This window comes from Emydura macquarii, unplaced genomic scaffold (genome assembly GCF_026122565.2).
Source record: "Emydura macquarii macquarii isolate MOO-44397 ecotype Brisbane River unplaced genomic scaffold, CSIRO-AGI_Emac_v2 contig_1229, whole genome shotgun sequence".
Taxonomy (NCBI): Eukaryota; Metazoa; Chordata; order Testudines; family Chelidae; genus Emydura; species Emydura macquarii.
This window is the reverse complement of record NW_027131366.1, coordinates 320,473-346,585: the sequence shown is the minus strand read 5'-3', so window position 1 is coordinate 346,585 and position 26,113 is coordinate 320,473. Positions and strand designations below refer to the sequence as shown.

Below are 26,113 nucleotides of genomic sequence, written 5' to 3'. Positions count from 1 at the left end.
TCATCACAGTAACCCAGCATGAACCCTAGCTGGGAGGCTGGTGCCCTCTCCTTGGCAGCTGGCACCTGCGTGCTGATGCCTTCCTGCCCACGTGCTGGTTCCCTGTCCCTCACTCCACGCTGGGCATGAGTGCACATACTTCTGCCTTTGCGCTGTGCTGGGTGTCTCCACAGGGATCCATGGTGGCTGGAAGATGGGACCAACCTGGGCTGGCTGCCAGGATGTCATATAAATAGCCACCTCTCCTGGACAGCTAAGAACATACACTGTGTGTCACTGCTGCACAGTCCCTGCACACCAGCCCTGCCCGGGGCATCCACTGTGTCACGGCTGTGTGGATTGTACACACCAGCCCCGGGTGGCTGGACACACACACTGTGTCACTGCTGTGTGGGTTGTATACATCAGCCTCGGCTGGCTGGGGGTATACACTGTGTCACTGCTGTGTGGGTTGTACACACCAGCCCCGGCTGGCTGGGGGTATACACCGTGTCATCCCTACATGCCAGCCTCAGCCATCACAGCCACATCTACCTGAGTGAAAGAAGCCAGGGAGAGGAGAGCTGTTCCTACTTGCTCCCCTGTAGCTGACCCAATTCCAGGTGCTGTGGCAGCTGCTCCAGCCCCTCCTCCACTTCCCAGTCTCACCGCCATGAGACATTGTGGGGATGGAAGCATACATCAGCCCCCCAAATATTTCCATTGCGGGGATGCTAACCACCACCGCCACCCCGGTTCTGCTGCCTCTGCTAGATCCTGCTGTCCTTACTTATTCTGCGTAGTACTTAATTCCCCTCTCATGGGCTGTACAGACCCCAGGCTGTCCTAGCCACTAAAGAGTTAACAGGGAGACCAGCTGCCTTCTCAGCTGGGGCTGATTGGGGGAGGGGGTCAGCTGCAAGAGCTGAGGAGATAAAAAGGCTCCAGATATCAAAGGAGGACTGGCTGCCAAAAAAGGCTGAGGATGGTGCCCTTCAGCAACAGACTGGTAGCAAGATGCCCAGGTACTTAAACCACCAGAAGAACAGGATGACAGAGTGTAAATCTGGGGCACACCCTACTAGATGGGTCTGGGAGGAAGCAGTCCAGGAGAGCAGTAAGCTATTGGGAGATGCTGATTACAACAGCTTAATACAGGATCTCTGGATTGGAGCTTAGAGGAATGGATTGGCCTGGGTTTCCCTCTCAACCCTAGCAGCTGGGTTATTTTTTTGCCTGTAGAGCAAAGGGATCTGAACCTCAAAAAGGCTGAAGACTGTCAACCCTTTGTTAGGGTTTCTGGCCTCTCAAATCGCTAGACACTTCACTGACCGGAGAGGGGGGAGACTACTGACAATCTGGCTCACTCCTTAGTGAGGAGCTACCAGCCAGAGGGCTACATGGTGATTGGCTGAACAAAAGGGAAACTGAGGCAGGCTTGCCACAACAATGGTTGTGTGGAGGTGCTTGCCAGCAGCTGAAAGCAGCCCTGGACATCCCCACCTAGACTCAGTGAAGTCTTATGCGTGGAGTCGTCTCATTGACACAGCTCAACATGAGCAAAGGTGTCCTAACATGACCCAAAGGTGTCACACATGGGCACGAGTCACTTTCATCTGCCACACGTTCATGACACATGTAGCATTAGAACTGTTTCTATGGCACAAACATAGAGAACCCCCTGGGAACAGAGCTGTAGCTGAGTGTCATGGGAGTCATGTGAAAACAGAACAATTCCTATGGTGCCTCATGTTGATAACCACAGGAATGAAAGCATTCTCAGCTGCTGATGTAATGACCTACACCACACATGCACAGACCCCAGGTCATCAGCCAAGCGCAAACCAAAAGCACCTGCCTATGCAATTTGGGGTAAAATAGGAGTCCTTTAGTGGGGTGAACATAGCAAGTGTTACGGTTGCTGGGGTCGGCTCCTAGAGGGCGTCATGGCCATGCACACAGGAGGCCAGTGTGTTATATGCTTCCCCTGTTGGACAAGCTTGGCCGAAGCACCTGTTGCCTACAGGTGTTCGAGTCCCAGCTGCGGTTCCATCTTGTGACAAACCATCTGCTCAGTGATAATGTGATAGCTCTGTGACTGTGAGGCAGTCTCAGGACCAATGCAGATGAGCAGATGTAATGCTTGTGCTATTGGCATGGTTTGAGGACAAACCTGAACTTGAAAACCCCAGGGGTAAAGCCAACAAGAAGCAGTGGTACAGAGGAAACGTTTTTAGCTTGTGCCCGTGTTGGAGTTTAGAGGGTGCATTTCAATGATTTGACACATTCTACTTTAAACATTCTTATCAGGGAGACTAAGACAAGTCTAAGTGGATATAAAGGGGAGGCCATTGTTGTCATTTGTATGACAGTAGTGCATAGAGGCCCCAGCCAAGATCAGGGCACAAACAGCCAGTCAGAGACACGCTTTAAGGCAGGAGCTATCCTCTGAACACACCCGGCAGACGAAGTGCAGTTACCTCCATTTTCCAGCTAGTGAACGGAGAGATTGAGTGATTTGCCCAGTGTCACACAGGAAATGGGTAGCAGAGCTGGGGATTGAAGCCAGCTCTCCTCAGTCCTAGTCCATTGGCTTAAAGACAAGATGATGCATAATAAGGAATGCCTATGTATCAGTGTGCTAAGTATGCTAGAAATACAGTAGCTAGCTAGTATTCATGTTTTCTATGTCTAATTCTGATACTGCTCATTCTCCCTCCCCTCCCCTCCCCCACCAGCCTGTTAAACCATTTCTTTGGTGGCACCTTTAGAATGCGAGATGAATCAGGGTCACCCTGAATGATCTACTGGCTTTCAGGAAAATAGCAATCAGCTACGTGAAAACTGGCTCACATTGAGCCAAAACATTTGTCAAGTCTTTTGTTGTTCCTGTTAGACTGGAAAAAAAAAGCATTTTACACCAGCTGAGAATCTGGCCCTGATACATAATAAGATTTTTAAGTTGCTACATGGTGGATTCACAAGGGGAAGCAGTTGAAGTCCTTTCCTAAGTGAAATCTGGTGCACAGCTTGACAAAACCAATCACAGCAGCTTTAAGTCTTGTTTCTCATTAGGTCTGTGATAAGTGCTAATGGGCAGGTAGAAAAACATGCAGCAATGAACATCTGTAGAACTGTAATTCCAGCCTTGTACTAGACGGCTGGGCTGGAGTATGCTTACCAGACTTTCTATAGAGAAGATGGCAATTGCTCAGTCAAATGAGGAATCTGTGCACAGTTTATCACAGTTTATTTGCAGCAGCAGATCCTGTTTTGTGTGTCCTGCTGCTTCAGCCTCCTTTATGCTTTTAAATGTTACTGACCACGTATGTGACCCCGATGTCTGGCTCTGCCAGTCTTTCAGCATATCACATCACCCCTCTCAAATGTCAGTGCATCTGTCACAAGCCAGGGGAGTACTTTTCTGGGGACAGATCATTTTACTGATGGTGAAGCATTGCAACTCTTCTGGTAGCTACCTCGGGCAAAGCTTGCTGCCTTCCTCACAGGAGCATTCTGACCGAGGTCAATGGGACACCTGGGGGGGTAAGGCCAGCTGGGTTTGACTCTGACATTGAGCCAAAACATTTGTCACGTCTTTTGTTGTTCCTTTTAGACTGAAAAAAATCATTTTACACCAGCTGAGAATCGGGCCCTGTAAAACAAAATGAAACCTAAACATCCATAGATTCTAGAACAAGCAAAGGGGTCAAGTGTTTCACCCAGAGCTGAAGTGCTGGGATAGGAGCTTTCTTTACCTGCTGCTACATAAGGGAGACAATAACCCATGGCACCCAGGTTGCACGAATGACACTGGTGGTTATGTTTCTGGCTGCTTGAGTTGCAGCCTTGCTGTCCCAGCTCTGGGTCAGAACTAGATGAAGAGCAGAGCAAAGGAGAGAAGCCCTCATCTCTACTGTCACACTCCCTATGTGACATTTACCACTGTTTAAACTAATGGGAATGGAGGGGTTTAGAACAATTTCTCTGTATAGGAGTCACTTTTTAAAAACGGTGTTTGAAGGACTATCATTTTTAATACATATTGCCCAGATCCTGCAAAGGTGTTCTTTTTTTAAAAAGAGGAGATGGATATCTTCACCTTCCACACATTGAAAATGGAACAAGAGGTGGCCTGTTTTATGCTGTTGGCCAGAATAGATAATCGCACAGGTCCTGTCTGGCTTTGGAATCTATAAGAATCTTTAATTCTAATCCTGTTCACTCCTGGCTGCTTCTGGCAGCATTTCTTTAGTTAATTCTCCAAGCAGGAGTAATTTTTTCTTCAACAAAAGGACTGCTTTGCATCTGAGGTTATAGTCCACGGTTTGGCATAAGGTGGCCCCACGCAGAGCCAGCCACACATAATTACCATCCATGCCACGCCTCCTCCTCCCCATTAAAACGCACAGAGAAAACAGGTAGCATGGGAGGATCTTTATTCTATGATCTGTAAGGGGAAAAAAGAGGTGGTGTATGGATGGCAAGTGGGTAGAGCCAAATCCTGGATCCCAACCTCAGGTACTCAGCGGCTGTTTGATTAAAGTTACTCTGGCCCACTAGGGGAAGCGAAGGGGAAAACACTGTCGGATGAACAGGACACGGAGCAGGGCTGTGTGCACTGCAGAAATTCATGCAAGATTCAGACTGACAATTCAACACTATCTCTTTGCTCACCCCTAAACCCCTTCCTCTTTCACACTCCATGGGGTCTGCCTCATTGCTGGTCTAGTGCTCATTGTGCATTGCTTTTTCTGACTGTTGAACTGGGGCCCTTAACTACAAAAATGCAAAATCTCCAATTCATGTCAGATTTTTAGCCTTGGCTATAGCTTTTCTTTGCAAAGCATCCCTGCTGCAGTATTGTCTCAACAGAAGCCACCTGCAGCATCTGTCACTTAATTGACTCACTGATCCTGAAATATTTAAATAAACTGGAATTATGCAAAGCAAGGCAAATTTGTGGCTGCTGCCACCCCTGCCATACCTGGTTGTGTGGAGAAACTGAGGATTTAAGCTCTCACAGCCCTCAAAAGCAGAATGAAACTAAAATCAGCCTTGTCTTTAAACATGCATTTGATTTTAGCAGAGGCAGAGGTGGTGAAAGCCTGGAAGGGATTTGATCTTGTGTAACTATAGAGTGGAATGCTGAATGTTGCTTATTTCCTAACAGCTTCTTGCTATAGATTTTTCTGTCCATAAAAACAAAATTGTCCTTAAAGAAACAGCTGTGTCCTGCCTGTAGCCAGCAGAAGAATGGCATTAGTCACGTGCAGTCCAACACGTAGCACAATTGTAAATTTCGCTCTGAGACTGACAGCAGCTATTCATATCAAATCATTCCACCATCTGCCTGAATGGCAGGCTTCTCAGTAGCCACCCCCCTTCTCTTGCTCCCCCTCACCCTTCCCTAACAGCTTCAACGTTTTGCAAATACTCAATCTGCCCCTAAGTGCAGCAAACCAGGCCGCCACTGAAAGCAAAGAGGGGATGCTGGTTTGCGCAATGCTGACTGTGAAATTAAAGAAGAAACATGTAAAAGCTGCTGCCTGGGTTACAGCCCAGTTGCTGCTGTCCTGTGTGGAGAGATGACAACTCTGAAAGCCTGAGACTGTCAGGTACTGCAAATAGATCAAATTCTCCCCCCCCCCCCCCCCCCCCCCCCCAATGTTGGGGATTCAGAGAAATGGGATTCCGAGCTGAGCCACGCCTCATTCTGGCTCTTCTTGGCTCAGTGCTTTAGCCCTTCTCCTCCAATCATTCAGGCCCAATATTTGGGCCTCATTTGTGTGTTCTTTGCACATCTCTAGCTCTTGTTGACTTAACTGGGAATTTGGGGTGTGCAAGGAACACACAATCGGGCCCTTAATGTTCTGGAGGGAAATCCTTGCTGCAGCCCAAGGAAAAGGCCTGAAGACAGGAGAAACAACAGAGTTCTACTACATGGTGGATGGCAGGGGTAGGGCACTTGTGCAGGGGGTCAGCATTGTGAGTCTCCCACCAGTGAGCCAATGGATCTAAAACTGGATTCCCATTGTCTGCAGAGGCTAGCTCAGCCCATAGGCTGCCATCAGAGCCAGGGAGAGGCTCTGTGGCCTGGGAATTCTTTCCCAGCACCTCAGAATCTCTGCAGATTGCTCAGGCTGTGAGCTGGCCCCTGTTGGCTTTGGCCCGTGTGAGTGTTCAGACAAACCTACTCGGCTATGAAGGTCACCAAGGAAATATTTATGAACTCTGCAATTTCCAGTTTATGAGAGCAGAAGCAAGCTGAGGCCATCTGTGATAAAATTGGGGCGGTTTAAAATGCCAGGCCTTTTAATGCTGTCCTTTTAATGGGAGTAGGAGGTGGGGGAAGAAGGAAAGCTAAGTCACATCTCAGTGCCTTGGGAGTTGCAGGTCTGGTTCTGAAAACCTCAGCTGGGCCTGCAGAATCTGTTCCTGCTTCTGGCACATTGGCCTATCAGGAAGGAAGGAGGAAACACCTTCTCCTTTAATGTGCCCCAGGATGACTCTGGTGAAGCTCATGCTTTTCGCATCCAGGAGGAACTTCAGTCAGTAAAACAAATACACTCAGAAACCTTTAAAGAAGGGACAGGCTATTAGTGCTTTTGACAGGAGTCAGAAGGCAGTTGTCCAGAATGGACTAATCCTATAGATCAAGATCCATGATCAATAGGATATTACTCTCCCACCTGGGGCAATTTTTTTCTATATCTCACCATATATCTGAAACTGGTAAAATGAGATTCTCCCAAGTAACTTACATGAGTTCAGTATCCCTCACCATCACTCCCTGCTCTAGAGGGAGGTAGAGGTGTCCATTGAAGCTCCAAAAGAGAGAGAGAGAGAGATCCCGCAGGAAAGAGTCAGTGCCACTGATTCGTATATAAAAATCCAGATGCAGGTGTGACCCAAAGCACACCCTTGCCCCGCAAAGCCAACTGGAAAAGTGATCACTGATCTGCCAGCAACTCCTCTCAGGCCTGACAAACTCATGGCACCCAACATGTTGCTGTCATAGTATTTATCTATAAAGAATAGCATGTGAGGTATCAAATGAGAGCCTGTGACACAGTGGTGATTAATGTAATTGTGAGATGTACGTATTAATACTATGTGAGGCATTATGCATACTTACTGATATTCTGGTTTAAAGTCTGTAACCAAACAAAGAGAGAAGCCTGTTTCTTCCAGACCAGAGGGAAGGTAGCTATCTCTCTGCCATATGTAAATTAAGCATTGTGAGCCAAAAACAATGGGAGCTACATTTCTGTGTATTAAGTCAACAGGAAAAACAGGTTGACATAGGAATGTGAACTCAATATGACACCAGCCCACCGGAGAACAAACAGGAATGCATTTCAAAGTTCTAATGGACTATAACTGGGTACAAGGACAACACTCTGTTATCTATTTCACTGAGCAATACTGGTGGTGGAGGAGGGTAATTGGTGAACAAATGGATCCTGTATTGACTGAAATACACGCTCTGCAGGAAGACTTTGAGGGTGAGAAACTGCAGCATATGAAGTTTTAGTCTCTAGACAACGTTATACTTTTGTTTTATTTGCACCCATTTCTGTTTCTATTATTCTTATTCAATACTCACTAGAATCTGTGAATAAGTGTTATTTTTTTAACAACCTTATCTTTGTTTACACTATAAATAGGTGACAGTGCTGTGTTGTTATAATGGACCTGTTCCTGAGCTGTAACTTTCCAGTTGTGCACACGCTGTCTCTTCGGGGACAAGAAAGCTTACCTGGTAATTACTGGGAGTACCTAGTGACAGGGAGGGATGCTATCGGGGGATGTTTCTGGGGAGTGGGATACACCATGTTAATCTGCAAGGCAGAGACCTGAGGCATTTGTTCAGGTGGCTCGCTGACTGAGTGTCAGGGAACTGAAACACATTTTAACACCAAGTGTCTCTCACTGAGGCAAGGGGGGGTAACACAGTGATGTGTGGTTCTGGACACCCTGAGAAAGTGTCACAAGAGTTTAAAGCAGCAGAGACTGTATTTTGCTGCAGATACTGACTTTGGCAACTCTTGTAGGATAGTAGTTTACTTTGCGATTGTATAATGAATTACATCCAAGGACCTGAGTCCTTTACCCACAGCAGCTAACAACCATGTAAGGTAGGTAAGGATTCATTATACGCATTGTATAGGTAGATGAATTAAGTGATTTACCTCAGGCCACAAAGCAAACCTAGGACCAGAACGGGCACCCATCCCTTGCTTGAATCACCAGGTCACGATTCCTCTCTTTCCACAAGGGCACTTTGTTCTTTTACAAATACACTAATGCACAGTACGCTGTTAGGCTTTCTACACAACAGGTTGGGCATACTGTTACATGCTTATATTAGCTTTAATGCTGAGCCCAGGCCAACCTTTCACTCCTCAGAGCCTGACCTCCACCTCCCCTTATGGAAGGATCACTGTTGGGCTGAGGGGAGGAGGCACTTCTGTGCTCCACGCTCCTTCCACCAGATTTTCATGCTCCCCATTTGTGGAGGGAGAGAGAACAATCTGGACCTGAGAATATTTAGCAAAGGTAACGAACCTAGTAATTCTGTAACATTTAAGTTTGAAGGCACCTTCCTCAAGAGACGCATTGTGGTGTGTGTGTATCAAAACATTTTTTTATTTTCCTCATGCATTTAATAGAGAAGCAAAGGTGATAACAAGCAGGCAGTTCATATGGGACCTTTCCTATTTGTAATACTCTTAATATCCCGATTTGTAAATAAACTGACCTTCAGTGTGGTTAAATTAACACTGTCAATGAGACGTGATGTAGAATGGAGTTTTGACCCAAAAATAAAATAAGGTTGAAATTTCCTATGAAAATGGCCACCTGTCTTTCAGTCAATTATAGGACAGTTTAAAAAAAAAAAAAAGCTGAAAATTTGAATGTCACCTTTTTGTTTGAAAAACTGGAACAATTTCCAGGAATTTTTTTTGCAGAAAAACATCTGTTTTGCTTCTTGGTGTGTAACGAACTCTAGTCATGGCTAATGTCTGAAGGAAACATTTTGATTTTCTCATGCCACAACTACTAAGATGTTGCATTACCTTTCAGGTACAAATCTGTAAGTTCTTCATAACCACCAACTAGTTAAACTTATAATACCCACATGACAGGAAAGGACAACAATATTCATGTTACAGATCTTAATACCACTCATGCAAGTGTGTAGTGCTACAGTCCAAAGCAGGGTCTTGTTTTACAGGATGAAAATGAATGGTGGGTAAGACAGCTCTGGTTTTCATATGGTGGCTTCCATACAGTCAATAGGTTATGGGAAGGGAAATAGCAGCTTTAGCTCCTCTTCCTACCCCCCAAGCTACACCTCACCCTTCAAGCCATAAGGAGTGGGGAGAAAACATCTGAATGAAGTGATTTGGACATCAAGGAAAACTGCTTTTATTGGTACTGAGTCATAAATGCCTCCTAGCATCCCCACCACTAAGCAATGTGCTACATTGATTTCAATGGCACTACTCACATGGTTAAATTTAGGCTGGTGTTGGAGTACCATGCTGAATCGAGGCCTCAGTATGTATGAGTAGTGGGAGGAGTTGCTGTGGAGACAGCTAAAGCCTGACAGCATTTAAAATAAGTGACACTTTAAAAACACTTCCCCTGTATTCCCACATAGGAAAACCCGCCTTCCCTTCTCTCATTTGTTCAGTTTTGAAGCAAAGCCTACATGGGTGAGAGCCTGGCTGTAATTTTAAATTACATGTATTTATTCTCATGAATTACTTAACTTTGCATACCAAAAATTTCCAGGAAGAGAGCTGTCGAGGATGACATGTCAGATATGAAGTGGCTCTCCAGCTGGTCCCTGTCTGCATGCTGGGAAGGCATGTGGCGACATTTTTTCAGTTGCTGTACTAGCGTGACACTTTCACAGTGGAAAATGATGTATCATTCTTAAGCCTTTTCTGGGTGGACACTTCAAAGTGCATTGGGAGCTCAGAGAGGAGTGCCCTATTGTTAATTGTTCCTTTCACATTTACATTGGGATGAACATGGCTAGAGCAGAGAGGAACAAAAGGATTCCGGTGGCTTCTTGGAGAAAACCCTGTGCAGCTCAACCTGAGGCTGACCTTGAAAGGGTTTAAAAAAGAAAAAAAAATCCTGCTCTCCAGTCTACTCCCCTTTGGATCCCTATTGTTATCCAGCTGTAAGGGAACAGGGCTACCAGAGCAGCAAACAAAGCCTAGTCATCACTGACTACCTTCTGCAGCAGCACCGGAGCTGGCACAAGGGAAAGTGTTAGCGAGCAGAGCTCTTTGATTCTAAAACCAGCTGTATTAGGAAGGGCCATACACAATGGAGCAAATAAAGACCTAGAGCGGGCCTTGGACTCCACACCTGCACAAGGGAATAGCAAGGGGTAAACAGCCCATGAAGGAGTTTGCAGTGGGTAACTGGCCCTGGGGTCCAGACCTGTGGGGAAAAAGCAGAGCTCAGCGCCTCACTGGGAGCTGGTAGGCAAAGAGTAGGCAGGGAATGCATAGCATTACTCTACCCACGCGCTGGCCAGAGTAGCTAAGGTTGAGGGAAGCTGTAAATTAGGTGGAAGTGGGGGAAGAACTAATATCAGAGGGGTGTCTCTGAGCCATAGCACTTCCCAGGGTTGTGCCTTCCAGCGTGTGCACCTCTCCTTGCGCGGAGCTCCTACCACCTAGCTCATATAACGAACAAGCCAACTCCATCTTGTTGTCACTCCATCCACATCTACAGAGTGGGGCCAGGGTGAATATGGTGCACTTAGCCCCAGCAAGCATTTCACTGAGGAGGCTTGTACTTTTGCCCAGGTAGAGGCAGCATGATTCTGTTACAAGTGCTGGTGAAGGCTCTGTATGGTATATTTTGGCATGTTCCATGAGTTGCTCACGTCTTGGAGGAAACAGCTCATTAACATTCTGTGAAAACCCAGAACAGCCCAAATCCTTCTCCCATCTGTTTGTTACATTCTCTTCCAGAAATCGGGGGCAACTATTAAGCTCTTTATGAGGGGATTACATTACTCAAGTATTTACACGGTTTATCCACCCTGGTTCATATGTTAAGTGTACACAAGATGTAATTTTGTTACCTGGAAATATGCAAAGATATGAGCCCTTGGAAGGACATCTGTTTACAGTGATTGACAAAAACACCAGTCAACTATTGTCTGCAACATAAAACATTAATCCTGGACATTACAAGCAAGATCATCATTGTGTGAACTGAGACTGGAAGACTAGTCTCTGATTAATATATCAGAAGATGGCTACTTGTCATTCTCAAGCAGAGGCATGTAAAGTGTGTATTTGGGGGTGGGGGGAGGGAATTGAAACTGTAAGAGTGCAGAGAGATTTCTAGCATGGAAAAACAAAAGACTAGGGTTGCAGGAGACTTTCTTATAAAAGCTCACAAGGCAGAGTTGTCTACCCTAGTGCTCCCGCTGTAATTGGAATGGTGGGAAAGGTTACACAAGAAACCCTATTGTAATTACAGCCCCACCTGGATGATGATACTGCGCTTATATAGCACTCTGCATCAGTAGATCTCAATGTCTTATTTGCTGAAATTTTATATTGTCTCTTCAAGAATGTTAACCCCCTTCTGCCACAGTTAGATGGAAACAGAGGGCCAGATGCTTGGGTGGTGCCTCTTTCTACTGGCCTCCCCTCCTACACCAGGAGCTGGGTGGCCTAGGGATCCTGCCTCCCTGGGGGAATTCTTGGTTGGCTGGAACTACCAGGTTCACAGACCCTTTGTGCTGACTGGACCAGTACAAAGGGGCTGTGGCACATCGGGAATTTGGCTCGGCTTGTAAATCTGGTCCTTAGGCCTGATTTTGATCTCACACTGCATTAAACAGGAGTAAAACAATGCTTTTAGTGCAGTCAGTGGAGCTATATTGACTTACACCGATGATGATCTGGCCCTGAGTTTTTACATAGTCCTTACCCATGCAGCACTCCTGATGATGTCACAAGTGGCTGGGGAAGGAATGAGCAAAAAGGGAATAAGGTCTTCAAGATCTGGTGCCAATTAAGACACTTAATTTAAAGTGTGTCATCAACCCCACATGTCACAAGAAATCACGTTTCTTTCCTGTAATGAAAGCAAAAATAATAGAAATGGACTCAAGCTGCAAAATAGGGATGTTGGCTGGATTTTAAAGTTCACGCCTTTGTGACTGGCCTGTGAAAGAGCGATTTTTATTTGCAAAAGTTGGATCTGGGTTTGGATTTCAGACACCCCCAAAGTATGGATGTGTTTGGATCCAGAGATTTTATTTGGGCCTATCTCTTAATAATTAATAATAATAATAAAACACTAATAATGTTTAGCCTTTATCCTGCATTTCCATCTCAACGGCACTGCAATCTTTATTAGTCTTCCAACTGAACATTGCAGTTCAACTGATGTCTGCCCAAGCCTGAGGCAATGGGTGTTTGGACTGGCGAGCAAGCTGCCTTGAGTTCTGAATGGCTGGCATTTCTGAAATTCACCAGGGGCAGGTTTTTCTGCTCTCCTATTCTCACAGATCTCCAAGGGGATAACATGCATCATGAGACTCCTGGTTTTACTGTGCTATTAAGTTATTGCCACCCCTTGGGAGGACGCTGCGAGGAGGAGGAGGACTCGCATAACTCTGGATCAGTTAAGGAAGCAGCTCAATTAGCATTTCACACGCTTTTCTTCACTCTCTTCTTCCCTTCCCTGCAGTGGGCATGCTTTCCCCTTAAAGGATTGTCCTGTTTCTGCTCCTTGCCAGCGTTGGCAGGGTGACAGTAGTCGAGTGTGCAAACTTGTGCTATTGTCCCCAGGCCAGGGGGAGTCATGGAGACCCACTAATATGACACAGGAAAATGTTTGCTGATGGCAATTCTATGGGCTTTGTCTAACTCTTTCTCCATCATGACGACTCGATTTAAGTCTCTAACTGTTTGACTACAGATGCAAGAGTACTATCCAACTCCATCCTTTTGTCCAGGAAGTTTGAATGGGTAATTCAGCTTTTGTGTGGCTCAATTGAGGGGGCAAACATAAAGACAAGATTCTTGAGCGCTCAAGCTCCCTTTCCATGGATATCTGCACATCTCTTTAGAGATTTGTTCCTTTCCTACCTTTTTTTCCCTGACATCATCCTCCCTTTAAAAAAAAAAAAAAAAAAAAGGCGAGCCCTGATCAAGAACAGTTAAAAGTAGGCTAGCCTGGTCTCCCCAACTAGCATTGTCCTGTGTCATTGAAGCATGGTTACTGCCAGCCTCCAGACAGCTTTGGGGCATTTTAGAGAAAAGGGTGTCTAAATTTTCTTTACTCATCATCAGCATATCATGTTGGATTGTGTTGTGGGGGAGCAAAGGGAAGGCCCTACCAGGGTGGAGGAGGAAAGAGCGGGATAAGGCCCTAGCAGGGGTGGAGGAAGGAGTGGAGAATGGTAGAAATCACAGGGAAATGATCGTATTTATTAGCTGTCTTTCTGTGGCTGTCCCCATGGCGACAATTTGTGATGGCAAAGAATGTGAGAACGGGGAGCCTAATGCCTGATTGGGATGCTTTGTATTTGGCAAAGTGGCTTCTGATTGGTCTGAGAAAGCCCCCTAACTAGAAGGAGTTGATATTCATTCAGCTTACTCAAGTGCTGCTAAACTGCTTCTAAACACTCAGAGGCTCCGGTTGCTTCTCTAAAGGTTGGTAGTGTATAACCTATATAACAAGATTAGTGGGGAACTGGGTTCTTCTCAGCAGTGATACAGTAACAATCAATATTAGGGAGACAATCGTGTGTGTGTTTGTTGGTTACAGTGACATGAAAGTGCTGCTGAAGTTTCTGCTTACACTTTAAACATTACCTGTCTAACAAGATTAACCATTTGGTTCCCAGAAGTAACAAACTGTCGTGTGTGTGTGTGTGTGTGTGTGTGTGTGTGTGTGCATGCACAGTGGTTCTGTGATCGCAGGGATGTAGAGGTGCTGCAGATGTTTCTAACGTCACTGGCATGACAACCTGACAACTTGCTTGTTCAGCTGAGAAGTTTGATTTTGTTGGTCCTTGTTTTTCCCATCTACTTGATGCTTTCAATTTTCCTGCTGCAGGGGAGCACTTGGGTTTAAAGTCATGCATATGTCCCTCTGCTTTCACAGGTTTGCCCAGGTTTGAGGAGTGGGATTATAAACTTTTAATGGAAATCTCCAGAAGGGTCATTCTTTGAAATGGCATCAGACAGTGAGGTGAAAACATTACTGAATTTTGTGAACCTGGCCTCTAGTGACATCAAAGCCGCTCTGGACAAGTCTGCTCCCTGCCGCCGCTCAGTTGACCACAGAAAATACTTGCAGAAGCAGCTCAAGCGTTTTTCTCAAAAATATTCCAGGATCCCAAGATGCCACCCCAGCAAATCCATAGAATCCAGCTCCAAAAGGGGGGCAGAGGATAGAAATCGCAGCTCATACCCAGACGGCACAGATCCAAATCACTGCAGAGCTTCCAGTGAAAAGGCCCTGAGGCTATCAGAGGTGGAGGAAAATTACAGTGGGGAACAGGTTTTGCAGGAGCAAAGCCAAGAGTCTGTAAGGCCAGATCAGGTGCCTATGAGGAAAAGACAGCTGCCTGCTTCCTTCTGGGAAGAGCCCAGACCAACTCGGAGTCTGCTGGTCGGGAGCTTTCCTGCCAGATTGGATGGGCTCCCAAACTCCAGGGACCTTCCTCCTTTTGAGGGCAAGAAAAGCAAAAAGGATCCAGATACCCCAGAGCCAGGGAGCCCCCCTCTGCCTGCGCAACCCAGTGCGGAGAAGGAGCCTATCAAAGTGCCTGGGACATCCTTAGCAGGCCGGATGAATGCCTGGAGCTGCTGTCCATTTCAGTACCATGGACAACCAATTTACCAAACCCATGGAGCCCTACCTCAATCACCCTTCCCAGGCCTGGGGCTGTGGAGGAAAAGCACAGCACCCGCAGGGGAGATGCAACACTTCTGCAAGGAGGCAGGCAGTATGGGGCAGAAACTATACAGACCAGTGGTTTTGAAACCCATCCCTACCAAGCCATCAGTGACATCTCCCATTTTCAACGTCTTTGGATATATTTAGCCTAAGGGAGGGGAGGGGATTTTGTGCCGTGTACTGTAGCGCTTTAAAATGAAATTGAAATGTAACTTCAGACACTGGCCCATCAGCTAGTTACACTGTGGAGCGAGTCGTAGGGAAAGAATGTACTATCATTTCGATTTGTCTATAAATGGGCAGCTACAACATGCTGCTCCTTTTATCAGAAAGGCACAAGCTTGCTCACTTAAATACCGGTTGTGAATACATTTGGGTGCCAATCTCCTCTCACTGCACTGGCATAAATCAGGAATAACCCTTACTGAAACCAGTGCAGTTGAGTGACAAGAGAAATGGGCCTCTTGGATTTGAGATAATTGTTTGAACAATGGCGTGTCAAGCTGAGAACCATTTGGAATCTGCACTTGTAACACCTAGGAGACCTCTTCCCTATGGGAATGTCTTTGTGGGGATGCTCTGCACCAGCTGCAGCAATGACGTGGTTAAATCAGTAACATCTATTGTACTTTAAAGTTATTTGAAGGAAATCAGTTAAGATATTCAGGTTGCTTCCTTTTGCATGCAAGATACTAATAGGACAGTATTTAATGCAAAAGATACATTTGTAAATTGATTTCAGCTCTTCTCTCATGTAAATATCAAGAGAGTTATTGCAAATAATAAAATAAAGCAGGTAATTTTATGTCTCCACATCTCCAATATGTTCAGATTGCATGTTTCTGTTCATCCCACGGAGTAGACTCAGGTTCAATTTGTGAGGGGTTGTCATTCAGAAATGAGGGCCTGATTCTTCTCTCATTCACAGTGGTGTAAATCAAGAGTAGCTCCACTGAAGGCTATGAAATTAGCCAGTTTAAAACTGGTGTGAATGAGAGCAGAACTGCTCTGTGGCGACTAAAAGAAGAGACTGGAAATAGTTTAGTGTTTGAACATGTAAATGCAAAACTGGTGATATAAGAGGGAATGGGGGAGAGGAATGCATTGGCACTAAAGCCTCAGGCAATGTCTGTTCCAGAAATGCCACAGGGACACAGCTGTGCTGCTGCAGAACTATAGTGCAGACACTTATGACTGTGATGGAAGGGCTTCTCCCATGGCTGCAGTAAAGCCCCCTCTCCGAGAGGCAGCAGCCAGGCTGATAGAAGAATTCTTCCATTCATGTAGAGATGCACCGGTGCTTAGGTCAGCTTAACGGTCTCTGAGGGGTTAATTTTTCACACCCCTTAGCAACATAGCTAGCTCAATCTGTGTTTTAGGTGTAGACCAAGCCTCAGTTGATCAAGGCAATGAGCATTCCAAGGACAATTCTGTACTCTGCCTGAGGGCTGATCTACACTGGGACCTCACATCTGCATGGCTACATTGTTCAGTTCACGGCCCCGAGTGACGTAGCTATGCCGACCTAACCCCCCTTCCCACTCACCCTCTCCCCGTGTAGACAGCATGAGGTCAATAGAAGAATTCCACAACAACTGTGCCGCTGTAGCAGTTTAAGTGTAGATGTGCCCTGATTCTAAAATGAAAAGTTGCAGGTAAACAAGTGCTCTGGTAGTTTGCAAGTTATTCAGTGGCAAAGCTGGTCATGTGTAAGGAAATCGCTTCTGAAACGTTTAAAGGATTGTTTTGTTAAACTTCTCTAAAGCCTGCAAAGAAGTGATGCTAAACAAACAGGACAGGAGACCTATGGTTAAATATTATGGACCTGATTTTCCAGTCATTGAGTGGTGTAAGTCACCAAAATCAATAGAACTACATTAGTATGAAAGGGACAGGAGAATTGGCCTGGATGCACCTGGTCCAGCTCCCACAGAGACAACAGGAATCCCTCCATGATTTCAGTGGTAGATAGGTCAGGCCCCTTTACTGCGCTACTGCTTTACACTGGTATAGTGCCATTTAATTTAGTGGAGTTATTCCTGATTCTCACCTGTGTGGGAAGAGACTCGGGCTCAACCCCCTTTGAGGGCCTAACTATTGTAAAGAAAACTATGTGCTAAACAAACACTGTGGGATGGATCGTCAGCTTTTCAGCTGGTATCAATGGGCATGGAGCTTCATGCATTCACATCAGTTGAGAATCTGGCCCTGTATATAGCCTGCAACTTTTCATAAGGAGATGCAAAATTTCTCTGGCCAGTGGACCAATTTTTCCTAGTCATCTCAATGATAACACTGATAGTAGCATATGTAGAAGTGATGCTACAGTGAGTTATTCTTGCAGTCCAAACATAACAGCATGAAAGATTCACCAGGTCTGAATCTTCACTGCCTTCTCTCTTGTGCAGTCACTTACACCTGTGGAAAGCAGGTACTTTACACCATGATTCTTCGATTTTCATAGCTTTTTAACAGCTTTGCATAGATGTAAATGATAGCCCAAAGTCCAGAAGAATCAGGTCCATAGGGCCTTGGGGGCCAGCATGCCCCTGATCTGGGGAGGAAATGTGGACCTGGCTCCTCTATCATACTTGAGTATCTCCTCATTGTCCTTCTGAAAAGACTCCATGAAGAGGCGATGTCCCCGATCATGCATCCATTGAAATGAAATGCAGAACTCCCATTTAGGAGGAGAAATGGGTCCAAGTGAGGTAAGCTGCAGAGCTTCAGGCAAGGGGTTCCTGCAGCTCTTTCTCTCATGAGTAACCCTTACTGGCGCTTGTCATCAAATGAAAACCAATGGGCCAGATGCTGACCTCAGTCACAACTGTGTGAATCCAGAGTAGCTTCATTGGAGTTCTGCCAGGCAGGGAGACTGGGATCAGCACCTGACTCTCTGCAACCTTCAAAATGTATGGATCCATCAAAATGGAAACACTCTGTGAAACTGGGTCAATGTCATTTCAGAAGAAGGTTAGGAGGGGGAGGGAGTTCTGACAATGTCAAACCACTTCCAATTTTTATTTTTAAGTGACTTTTAATTTCGGATTTTTAATTGTGTAGGATCATGTATAACACTAACAGGATGATCTTCTAAAGTCATAATCAGAACAATGTCAACATGAAACATTTCAACCTAAAACTAATTTTTCCTTGGCGGGTTTGGAACAAAGCCAAATTTCAAAATGCTCCACAAAACAGAACGCCCGTCCTCTGGACAGCTCTAGTTCTGGGGTGGGACCCTTCATGGAGTTCTGGTGTATTCTAAGAAGTGCAGCAGCAGTGCTCCGGAACTCAAATGACATCATTACGTGTAGCTGAAGTAACATTGAAGAGGTTTGTGTGAGACATTCTTCTCAAGCCTTCTGGGAAACTAGCAACCATCCAACCTCTCCTCCGGCAATACAAGTCTCCTCATCCTGGGATTATTCTTTAGATTATTACTTATTACTGCTTGGATTGGCTCAAACTTCCCCAGATACCTCTCTGCCTAGGTCCTCAGAACAGCTGGTAACATTTTAGAATCTGTTAGTTTATTTGTATTTTGTTTTGGAGCTGAAAAATGTAATGTCTGAAAGCCATCATTTACTGAAACATAATGCAAATTAAAAAATGTTAAAACCACACTAGCGTTTATAAATAACGGCAAAAATAATAAAACCGTTAAAAATGCTTTTGTACAAAAAGGTGCACAAGAACATAAAGTGAATTGCACATGTTGCAATAAAAACGTACAGTAATCTGGCCATTTAATATTCCTAGACCAGCTGACAAAAATCCTCATCACTGAAGATATTTGTCTTGATACATAAAAATATGCCCTTTTACTGCAGATTGGATCCAGAGCTTTGGAACCAGTTCAGTAGTTCCAAAGTATGTTTTCAGTTTCACAGTGACGTCTATACAGCTGTATTAAGTTTTATAAATGAAAGGAGAATTTGTACCGATTCAGTACATTGATGAAATAACTGTCGAAGCTCAGTGTGTAAGAGAGGTAGCCTACCCTTTTTTAGTGCAAATAACTGTAAATCAACTGTGAGAAGGCTGGCAGTCAGAGTCAAGCAGAAAGAATAAAGTGATATTGCAATTGCTGGTCAAATCTTCAATGGAGTAATTTCTCCTCAGTTTATGTGCATAGTATAGGCCTGATTCTGCTCTCACTTGCACTAATTTTACACCACGGTAGCTCTATTGATTTTAGTGGCATTGCTGTTACGCAGTTGTATAAATCAGGAGTAATCAGATCTGTAGGTAACCAATCAAGGACTAATACTTCTTGGCTGAGAAAGTTTTTTGCTCAACCCATAGCCAGTTTCAGCTTTTCCAGGTATAATTTATATATATATGATTTATAATAGTGGAAGTGAGCAAGAACCAGGCCCTCCACACTCAACCCACATAGGTGTGAGCTTACACCAGCTAAATAGGTGATTTTTTTTTCTATATATCAAAAGCTGCTTCATTCACACAATACTGTTAGGACTATCTCAGCTGGACTATGCCATCCTTTCACATGTGGGTGTGCTCTTACTCACAGGCATACGTCTGTTCAGTGATTTAAGCGCTCACCGACATGAGTCAGGGTTGTATGAACAGCCCATACAGCTGTTCATCTAGGATGTTCATATTAAATATTCAAAAGCAAGGCTGTGCCTGAGAAGTTCTATGGCTTCCTTTCAGGACAGCACTAATGTGCCTGGGATCACAAGGAGGGCTCCCACTTTGGGTCTCTTTTTCTGATTCTTTTTGGTATGTTTGTCTCTTGGCAAATTATGGCTCATTATTGACAGAGACAATTTGGGGAATTTTAAGTGGTGTCAAAAATTGTTTTCTTAGAATTATGTAGAAATTTTCTGAAGTGCTGTGCTGTTGGGATTAATTACCGGAGAACAGAGGTCACTTTCAGGGCTTCCTCCAGCAAGCTGTTCCGCAAACTTCAGAGGCTGGGTCCTAGCTGGTATAAATGGGTGTTACTCCGGTGGAGTAACTGTTGCTGTGCCCATTTACACTAGGTGAGGAGATGGCCAAGCACTAAGCACTTTCTCCATCGCTCTGCTAGAGGATAACTGCTCAATCTGCATTGGTTTCTCAACTGCCATTGCATTTTGGAAGGGGACGGTCAACACACACAGTTGCGGTTAGCTAAAGTTGTTGCTACTGTTGCTTACATCCCATTCTGCAAGCACTGGAAAGTGTTTCACCCCAAACTTTGTGCAAAAACAGACATGCATGTGTGCAATACACTCATAGTCTTGTGTTAAAGTGTACATGGCTACTCAAGGAAACCTTTGTGCAATACAGCCTTGTTTGTCAGGAATAATAATAATATTTCCCTTGGTTAGATTTCTGTCTGAATCAGTATCTGATGGGCAAGTCAACAAACAAAATCATACCTAATATATATATGTATGGTTGTACATGGAGATAATCTCTGGTATGAATCAAAATCAGACTAACTCAAGGCTCCATTTGTGTTTACAATAAGAGGGCAAAAAGCCAGTGTATTTCTAGACCAAGATTTGCAAAGATAGGGCTCTAAAGTAAGATTCTAAAATCCTTATACAGGCACCCAAACAAGTGACTTGATTTTCAAAGGGGCTGAAATCTAACAGCTTCCATTGTTGTCAATGAGGGTTGCTGGGTACTCAGCACTTTTTAAATTCAGGCCACTTAAGGCCAAATTATGCCACTCAGATTTTCCGTGAGTAATATCTTACTTCACAAGTGCCCTCATTGACTTCAGTGGAATTACTTGTGGCATAAGTAAATGTTCAATGTAAGTGTGTCATAATCTGGCATTATTTAAGTGCATAAATAAGGATGAAGGAGCACCCTAATTTTGATTGAGCATCCATTTTTGAAAATCTTAGTGCCAGTGTTTATCATTTTGAAATAATCTCGCTCTTCTCCAAGTAACAGTAGTTCAGTGCCTTGACTGCACTAGAATCTACCACCTGAAATTCAGGGCCTGCTCTCTCAACAACTTTATGCTGGAGTAAATCCATTGACTTCTATGACACTATTTCCGATTTACACCAATTAAAGGCAGTTCAGAATTTCCTTTGAATCTTCAGTGCAGAAATTCACTAACACCGGAGCCCTGTCTATTTCTTATGCACATTTAATATACCACAAACAGTATTTACTGTGAGCTAAATCCTTCAGTCCTTAGATTTTACTCAAATAAAATGTCCATTGATGTTGATTGGAATTTAGGGTGAGTCAAGTCTTCTGGATTTGCACCAATATTTACAAAATGTCTTTGAGGGGAAAAAATCTTCTCAAAAGTTCTGATCTTTGAACGCTTGGAAATCAAGTGAACTATTCATAAAGCGAGTCCAAACGAAATGAAAAATAAATATGAGAGAAACAGTGTCAAGGTACCAGAGAATTATCAGCCAGCAAACTGCTCTGTCTAACAAGACAGAAAACAAAATAACATGCAGGTAATCAAATGTGATTGTTTCCCCAGATATGCAAATTCTTGACAATTACTGACTCTTGATCACTGAAGAACTCTAACTTTTGTAAGACCCTCAGGTTCTTTTTGAATCCCACAATGTCACTTGGCTTTGATTCTGCTAGTTTTTCAGTGTTGACTTTCCTGTCCCCTTCGTTACAGATGGAGCTCTGAGGTGTGTAACATCACAAAGCACGTGTTTTCTTTTGGAAAAAAATCTAAGGATAGTCTGTCCTGTTTGTGTCACTGTCTTTCCCTTTCCAGAATTGTAATGCACATAGATTAGCTCTGGGGTGATACTGTCTGACAGATGACACAGGTTCATTCCCATCATGCAGACTGTTCGCCATGATCATGTGAATACCATCCTCTAATGAATTGGGTTGTGGTGCCAGGAAGCAGCCATCACCTGATTTGCACAAGGTCACTGTGAATAATCATACTGTAGGTATCGAATCAGTCTGCCTGGCAGAGGCAAAGTGTCAATCAGTTTAATGCGGTTTCTCCCAATTACGTTTCGAACCTTGATCCGGCAGAGGTGAGCGAGAGGCCTTGGAGGCTCTGGAAAAGAGACAGGACCTAAATGTTAGCTGAGCACTTTCAGATCAGTTGAGTTATGATTAGGGGCTGCGGAGGAAGGATCCCCAGCAGCGGAGTCAGTACAACCAAGGGGATGAGCCATGTGAGGTGAACCATATAGGGTGTGTACATCCTCTGCACAGCACGCAGCTCAGCTCCATGACTGGTCCATGTGTGCTGCGAGTGGGAGTGGGGCAGAGCAGTGGAGTGGCTCTGCTACTGGGAATGGGGGTGGGATTCCTTCCTTCTCTTCTCTCTCACACTCACTAGTAGTGGCCGAGAGTTTGCACTTTAATACGTATCCCCCACTAACCGCAGACTGCTTCTCATCTGTCAGACATTGCAGCCCTGCTGAGTTCTAGATTCAGACCTGTCCGGGGAGGACGGCTTGCTCCATGTACTAATGTGTCATGCCGCCAGCTGGTGCTCAGAGCTTAAAACCCAGCTATGTCCCTTGTTCTCAGGCTGGCATGAGCTGAGACACAGTGTGAGGAGACCGAGAGGAAATACTTCAGATAGCTCTGGGGCAACTCCTCTGGCTCATCCAGGAACCCTGGCCAACCCTCCTTGGCCAGAACAATGGTAGGCACAATATGAGGCCTTGAAAATGGGTGGGGAAATGGAGCATCCCACCCCTAGTGTGTCTCCATTGATATCAGGGATGAATCAGACCCATTGCATCAGATTGTCAGTTGGTGTAAATCAGTTTAGCTCCATTAAAGTCAATGGTGCTATGTAAATTTATACAAGCTACCGCTATGGCCCAAAATGGCATTCAATCCTTCTGGAAAAACCTGATAGAATTTAACAAGGATGAAACCAATACGGTTCAGTAGGAATTGCACTAAAAACCTACCAGACCTTTCCACAAAGAATCCAAACTGTGAAAGGAGATGGTTTCTGACTGGCTGAAGCTTTGTATGACAATCAGTCAGTCCCCCAGCAATGTGATTCCCTGGTACCGATTCTGCCCTGTGTAATGTAATTCACCCCAGCGTCCTACCTGCTTTCTCTTTAATAACTGCCCAGTCCTCGTAGCTGTCTATGTGCTCCTTTAACCGAGCACAGAGCTGCACGTTGCCCACGTAATCCAGGAGAACATCAATAATAGGCCCAGCCCAGCGATTCATCTCCGGAGCAGACACCATATCACAAAACTGAAACAAAAATCATAGCCACTGCAGTCAGTGTGAGATTGATGAGTTCAAGGGAGAGAAAGTGTCAGGACATCATGTTGGTTACGACTTCATACCATGGATAAGGACAGTTCTTAATTTTCCCAATTAAACCACCCCCTTATTGCTGTTGAGGGCAAAATCACCACCTCTACCACTGCGGGTGGAAGAAACAGAAGCCCAGTGGGTTCCTGACTCTGCAGCATGGAAGGGGTATTGACCACCTCTAGGGTGTAGTATTCTCTGTCACCCAAGAGTCTTCAATGTAGCCAAGGATCCATGAGGGGTGAGTGCTTGGATGAGAGCCCATAGCTTTCCCTGCATACCAGCAGAGAATCTGCTTTAAAATCAGGACACCATGAGGTTCTATGACTCTTAGCATATTCCCTTTCTCTTCTTTGGGATCCTAGTTTTGGGGAAATTTGGGGTAGTGGTTGGCAGGGCAGGCCCCGTCAGCAGACGGAGGCTGGGAGGTAGTGCAGGGACACAGGACTTTGGCATGGAAGGCTGAGTCCTCCTGTAGAGTCCCTGAGATCTGCAGATTTGTGGGGGAATGAACTCTTGACCTTGGAACAGTCTGGTGGAGACTTTACAAGATGAACCGCAGGAAGCGTCTGCTTCACTAAGTAGGTTATTCTGTATCGGAAAACAATCTGTGCCTAATAGGGGGCCAAAGCCTGCAGTCCCCCATACTTTCTCCTGAAGCAGGAAAAACTCATTGTTGTCAATGGAAGATGGGAGGCACTCAGCACCTTTGAACATCAGGCCACTCATTTAGGTGCCAAAATACAATCTTAGGAGCCTAACTTTCAGCACCCATTTAAAAAATGTAGTCTATCTTTCTACCTAATTGAAACCCCATCCATCTATTTCTTTTAGGGTGCCATGTTGTGATCATCATCAAAGTATCTGTCGGTTTCCCAGGTAAATTAGATCTAGAGTTGCAATATCCCCAGTGGACTTCAGTGGCTCTCCTGCTCTCCTGGTTATATGCAGTTCTGTTTGGGATACATGGGCCTGATTCCCCACTCTTTGCACTTGGTGTTGGCATTCACACCTGCTTCAAGGGAGCGCAAGGTGAGTGTAAAGTGCTACCACATCCAAATGGCAGCACTTTACACCCATTTTGTCCAGGTTTCAATGACGACACAAGGTGACAGACAGTGCAGAAGCAGATCCTGTGTCTAATGTTTTTATTCTTCTTTCCTCCCACATCCACCCACTCTGCACATAGAGACATCATTCAAACACTCATCAAACAAACCAACAGAAAATGTTCTGAGGGGAAAAACACAAAAAAGTGCAACTCCAGGGGCAAGTCTACACTACAAAATTAAATTGACCTAAGTTATGTTGACTTAAAGCCACTGCAGTAATTAAACTGCTTTTGCATGTCCACACTACCCTCCGTGTTTTGTCAGTGCGCATCCTCACCAGGAACGCTTGCACCGATTTAACTGTCAGTTTGGGGCATTGTAGGATGGCTTCTGAAAGGCAGCAACAGTCGATGTAAGCAACACAGTGTCTACACTGACACTGCATTGACCTAAATACATAGACTTAAGCACTGCACCTTTCATGGAGATGGAGTTATTAAATTGGTGTAATGGGTGAGTTACATCAGTGGGAGCTGCATTTTAGTGTAGACACTGTGATATAGCAAGGGCAGAGGATAATAGGAGAATTTTGGGTTTGTTTGGTTTTTTTTTGCTACATCACAGAATCAGGCTTATTCAGACTTGAGGTGATGCACTGGGCTGCACTCACTTGTCAGGGGACACAGTCTGCATCTGCGATAGGCCATATGCTACTATTTGTAAGCCAGGGAGCGGGTGGGTCTAAGGGGAGGAGCCACTGAGCCCAGGATACAACTAATTATGGGGGACAACTAATGAAAAAACAGGATCGGGCGTGGGGGTCACAGGGTCAAACGAAGAACGGGACACCGAGCAAAGAACGCTGAACAGCACCCACTGCCTCCAGAAGGCGTCAAGGGAGCCAGCGGACGCTGCCCAGAGGAACTCTGCCCGGATGCATGAGTGCACGAGGGAACGGACGTAGGGAGGTATGTAAGCCCCAGAATGATCTGGGCTGTATTCCCTGTAGACTAGCCAGAGTCATTAGAGGGCAATTAGGAGCAGCTGAGGCCAATTAAGGCCCAGCCAGGTGCCTGATAAAAACCCTCTGCTCCAGAGAAACAGTGCAGGAGCTGCTGTGCTGTGTAGTACAAGGAGCAGAAAGGAGTACAGTGTTGTGTGGAAGAGCGGAGGAGTCCTGAGAGAGATACTGGGTCCAGGAGGGGGAAACCTGCCCCTGGCAGGACTGAGATACTCCCCCAGGCACAGGGGCCTGGGTAAGGAAGCCCAGTCCAGGCAGCAAGGAAGCAGGGCCTGAGAGGCCAGAAGGACCGAGGGGGGAAATTAGCCCAGGGGAAAAGACTGCAGCTGCGAATACGGGGCCAGCAGCACATCGCTGCTACTCACAGGGCCCCAGGGTTGGGACCCAGAGGAGCGGGCTGGCCCAGGTCCCTACCCCATTCCCTGGGGAGACTGGGTAACTGGTGATGCCTTGGCCCACTACAAGAGGCAGAAGCGCGAGACCCATTCGGGCGAAGCCAGCCATCTGCCACAACACTTATAGAATTAGGGTGATGTAAGCTGCCTTTTGTCGACCTAACTCTGTAGTGTAGACCAGGGCTAGAAAATGTGAGTGGTACAGAAACATAACTACATTGGGACTGGTATGTCTCTGGCCTTAACTCTCTGCACAAAGGTGTTGGGGTTCCCCCAAGACCTCTTCCACTTGGTTCCTCAACAACTCGGTGTGACGCCAGTCTGAACATTCAGGTTCCTTTATTTGGCAGACAGCAAAGCTACTCTGAGTTGATTAGACTCAAGTGTAGGAGGTGAGTTTGGGCATACCACACATCCAGAGTTACACAACAAATCTTTTCCTT

At 45.4% G+C, this 26,113-nt stretch overlaps 2 protein-coding genes across 4 annotated transcripts in view; one reads left to right on the top strand and one right to left on the bottom strand.

The window, feature by feature from the left end:
• Positions 1–950: 950 nt before the first annotated feature.
• FAM181A (family with sequence similarity 181 member A) lies at positions 951–15,742 on the top strand. 2 transcript variants are annotated; one of them, XM_067547039.1, is made up of 3 exons: positions 952–1,004; positions 7,650–7,744; positions 14,146–15,742. In XM_067547039.1, exon 3 carries the CDS (start codon positions 14,215–14,217, stop codon positions 15,088–15,090), a length of 876 nt encoding a protein of 291 aa, XP_067403140.1. In that variant the 5' UTR covers positions 952–1,004; positions 7,650–7,744; positions 14,146–14,214; the 3' UTR covers positions 15,091–15,742. The 2 variants fall into 2 exon arrangements, with proteins under 2 accessions (XP_067403139.1, XP_067403140.1); XM_067547038.1 differs by lacking the exon at positions 7,650–7,744 and having other exon boundaries at positions 951–1,004.
• A 2,712-nt stretch (positions 15,743–18,454) lies between these two features.
• ASB2 (ankyrin repeat and SOCS box containing 2) overlaps positions 18,455–26,113 on the bottom strand; it is a 36,444-nt gene continuing 28,785 nt past the window's right edge. For both annotated transcript variants that reach the window (XM_067547037.1, XM_067547036.1), the window contains 2 exons: positions 22,986–23,139; positions 18,455–21,964 (listed from right to left, as the gene is read on the bottom strand). In XM_067547037.1, the coding sequence (XP_067403138.1) occupies positions 21,828–21,964; positions 22,986–23,139 (291 nt within the window). In that variant the 3' untranslated portion in view covers positions 18,455–21,827. The remainder of the gene's footprint in view (positions 21,965–22,985; positions 23,140–26,113) is intronic.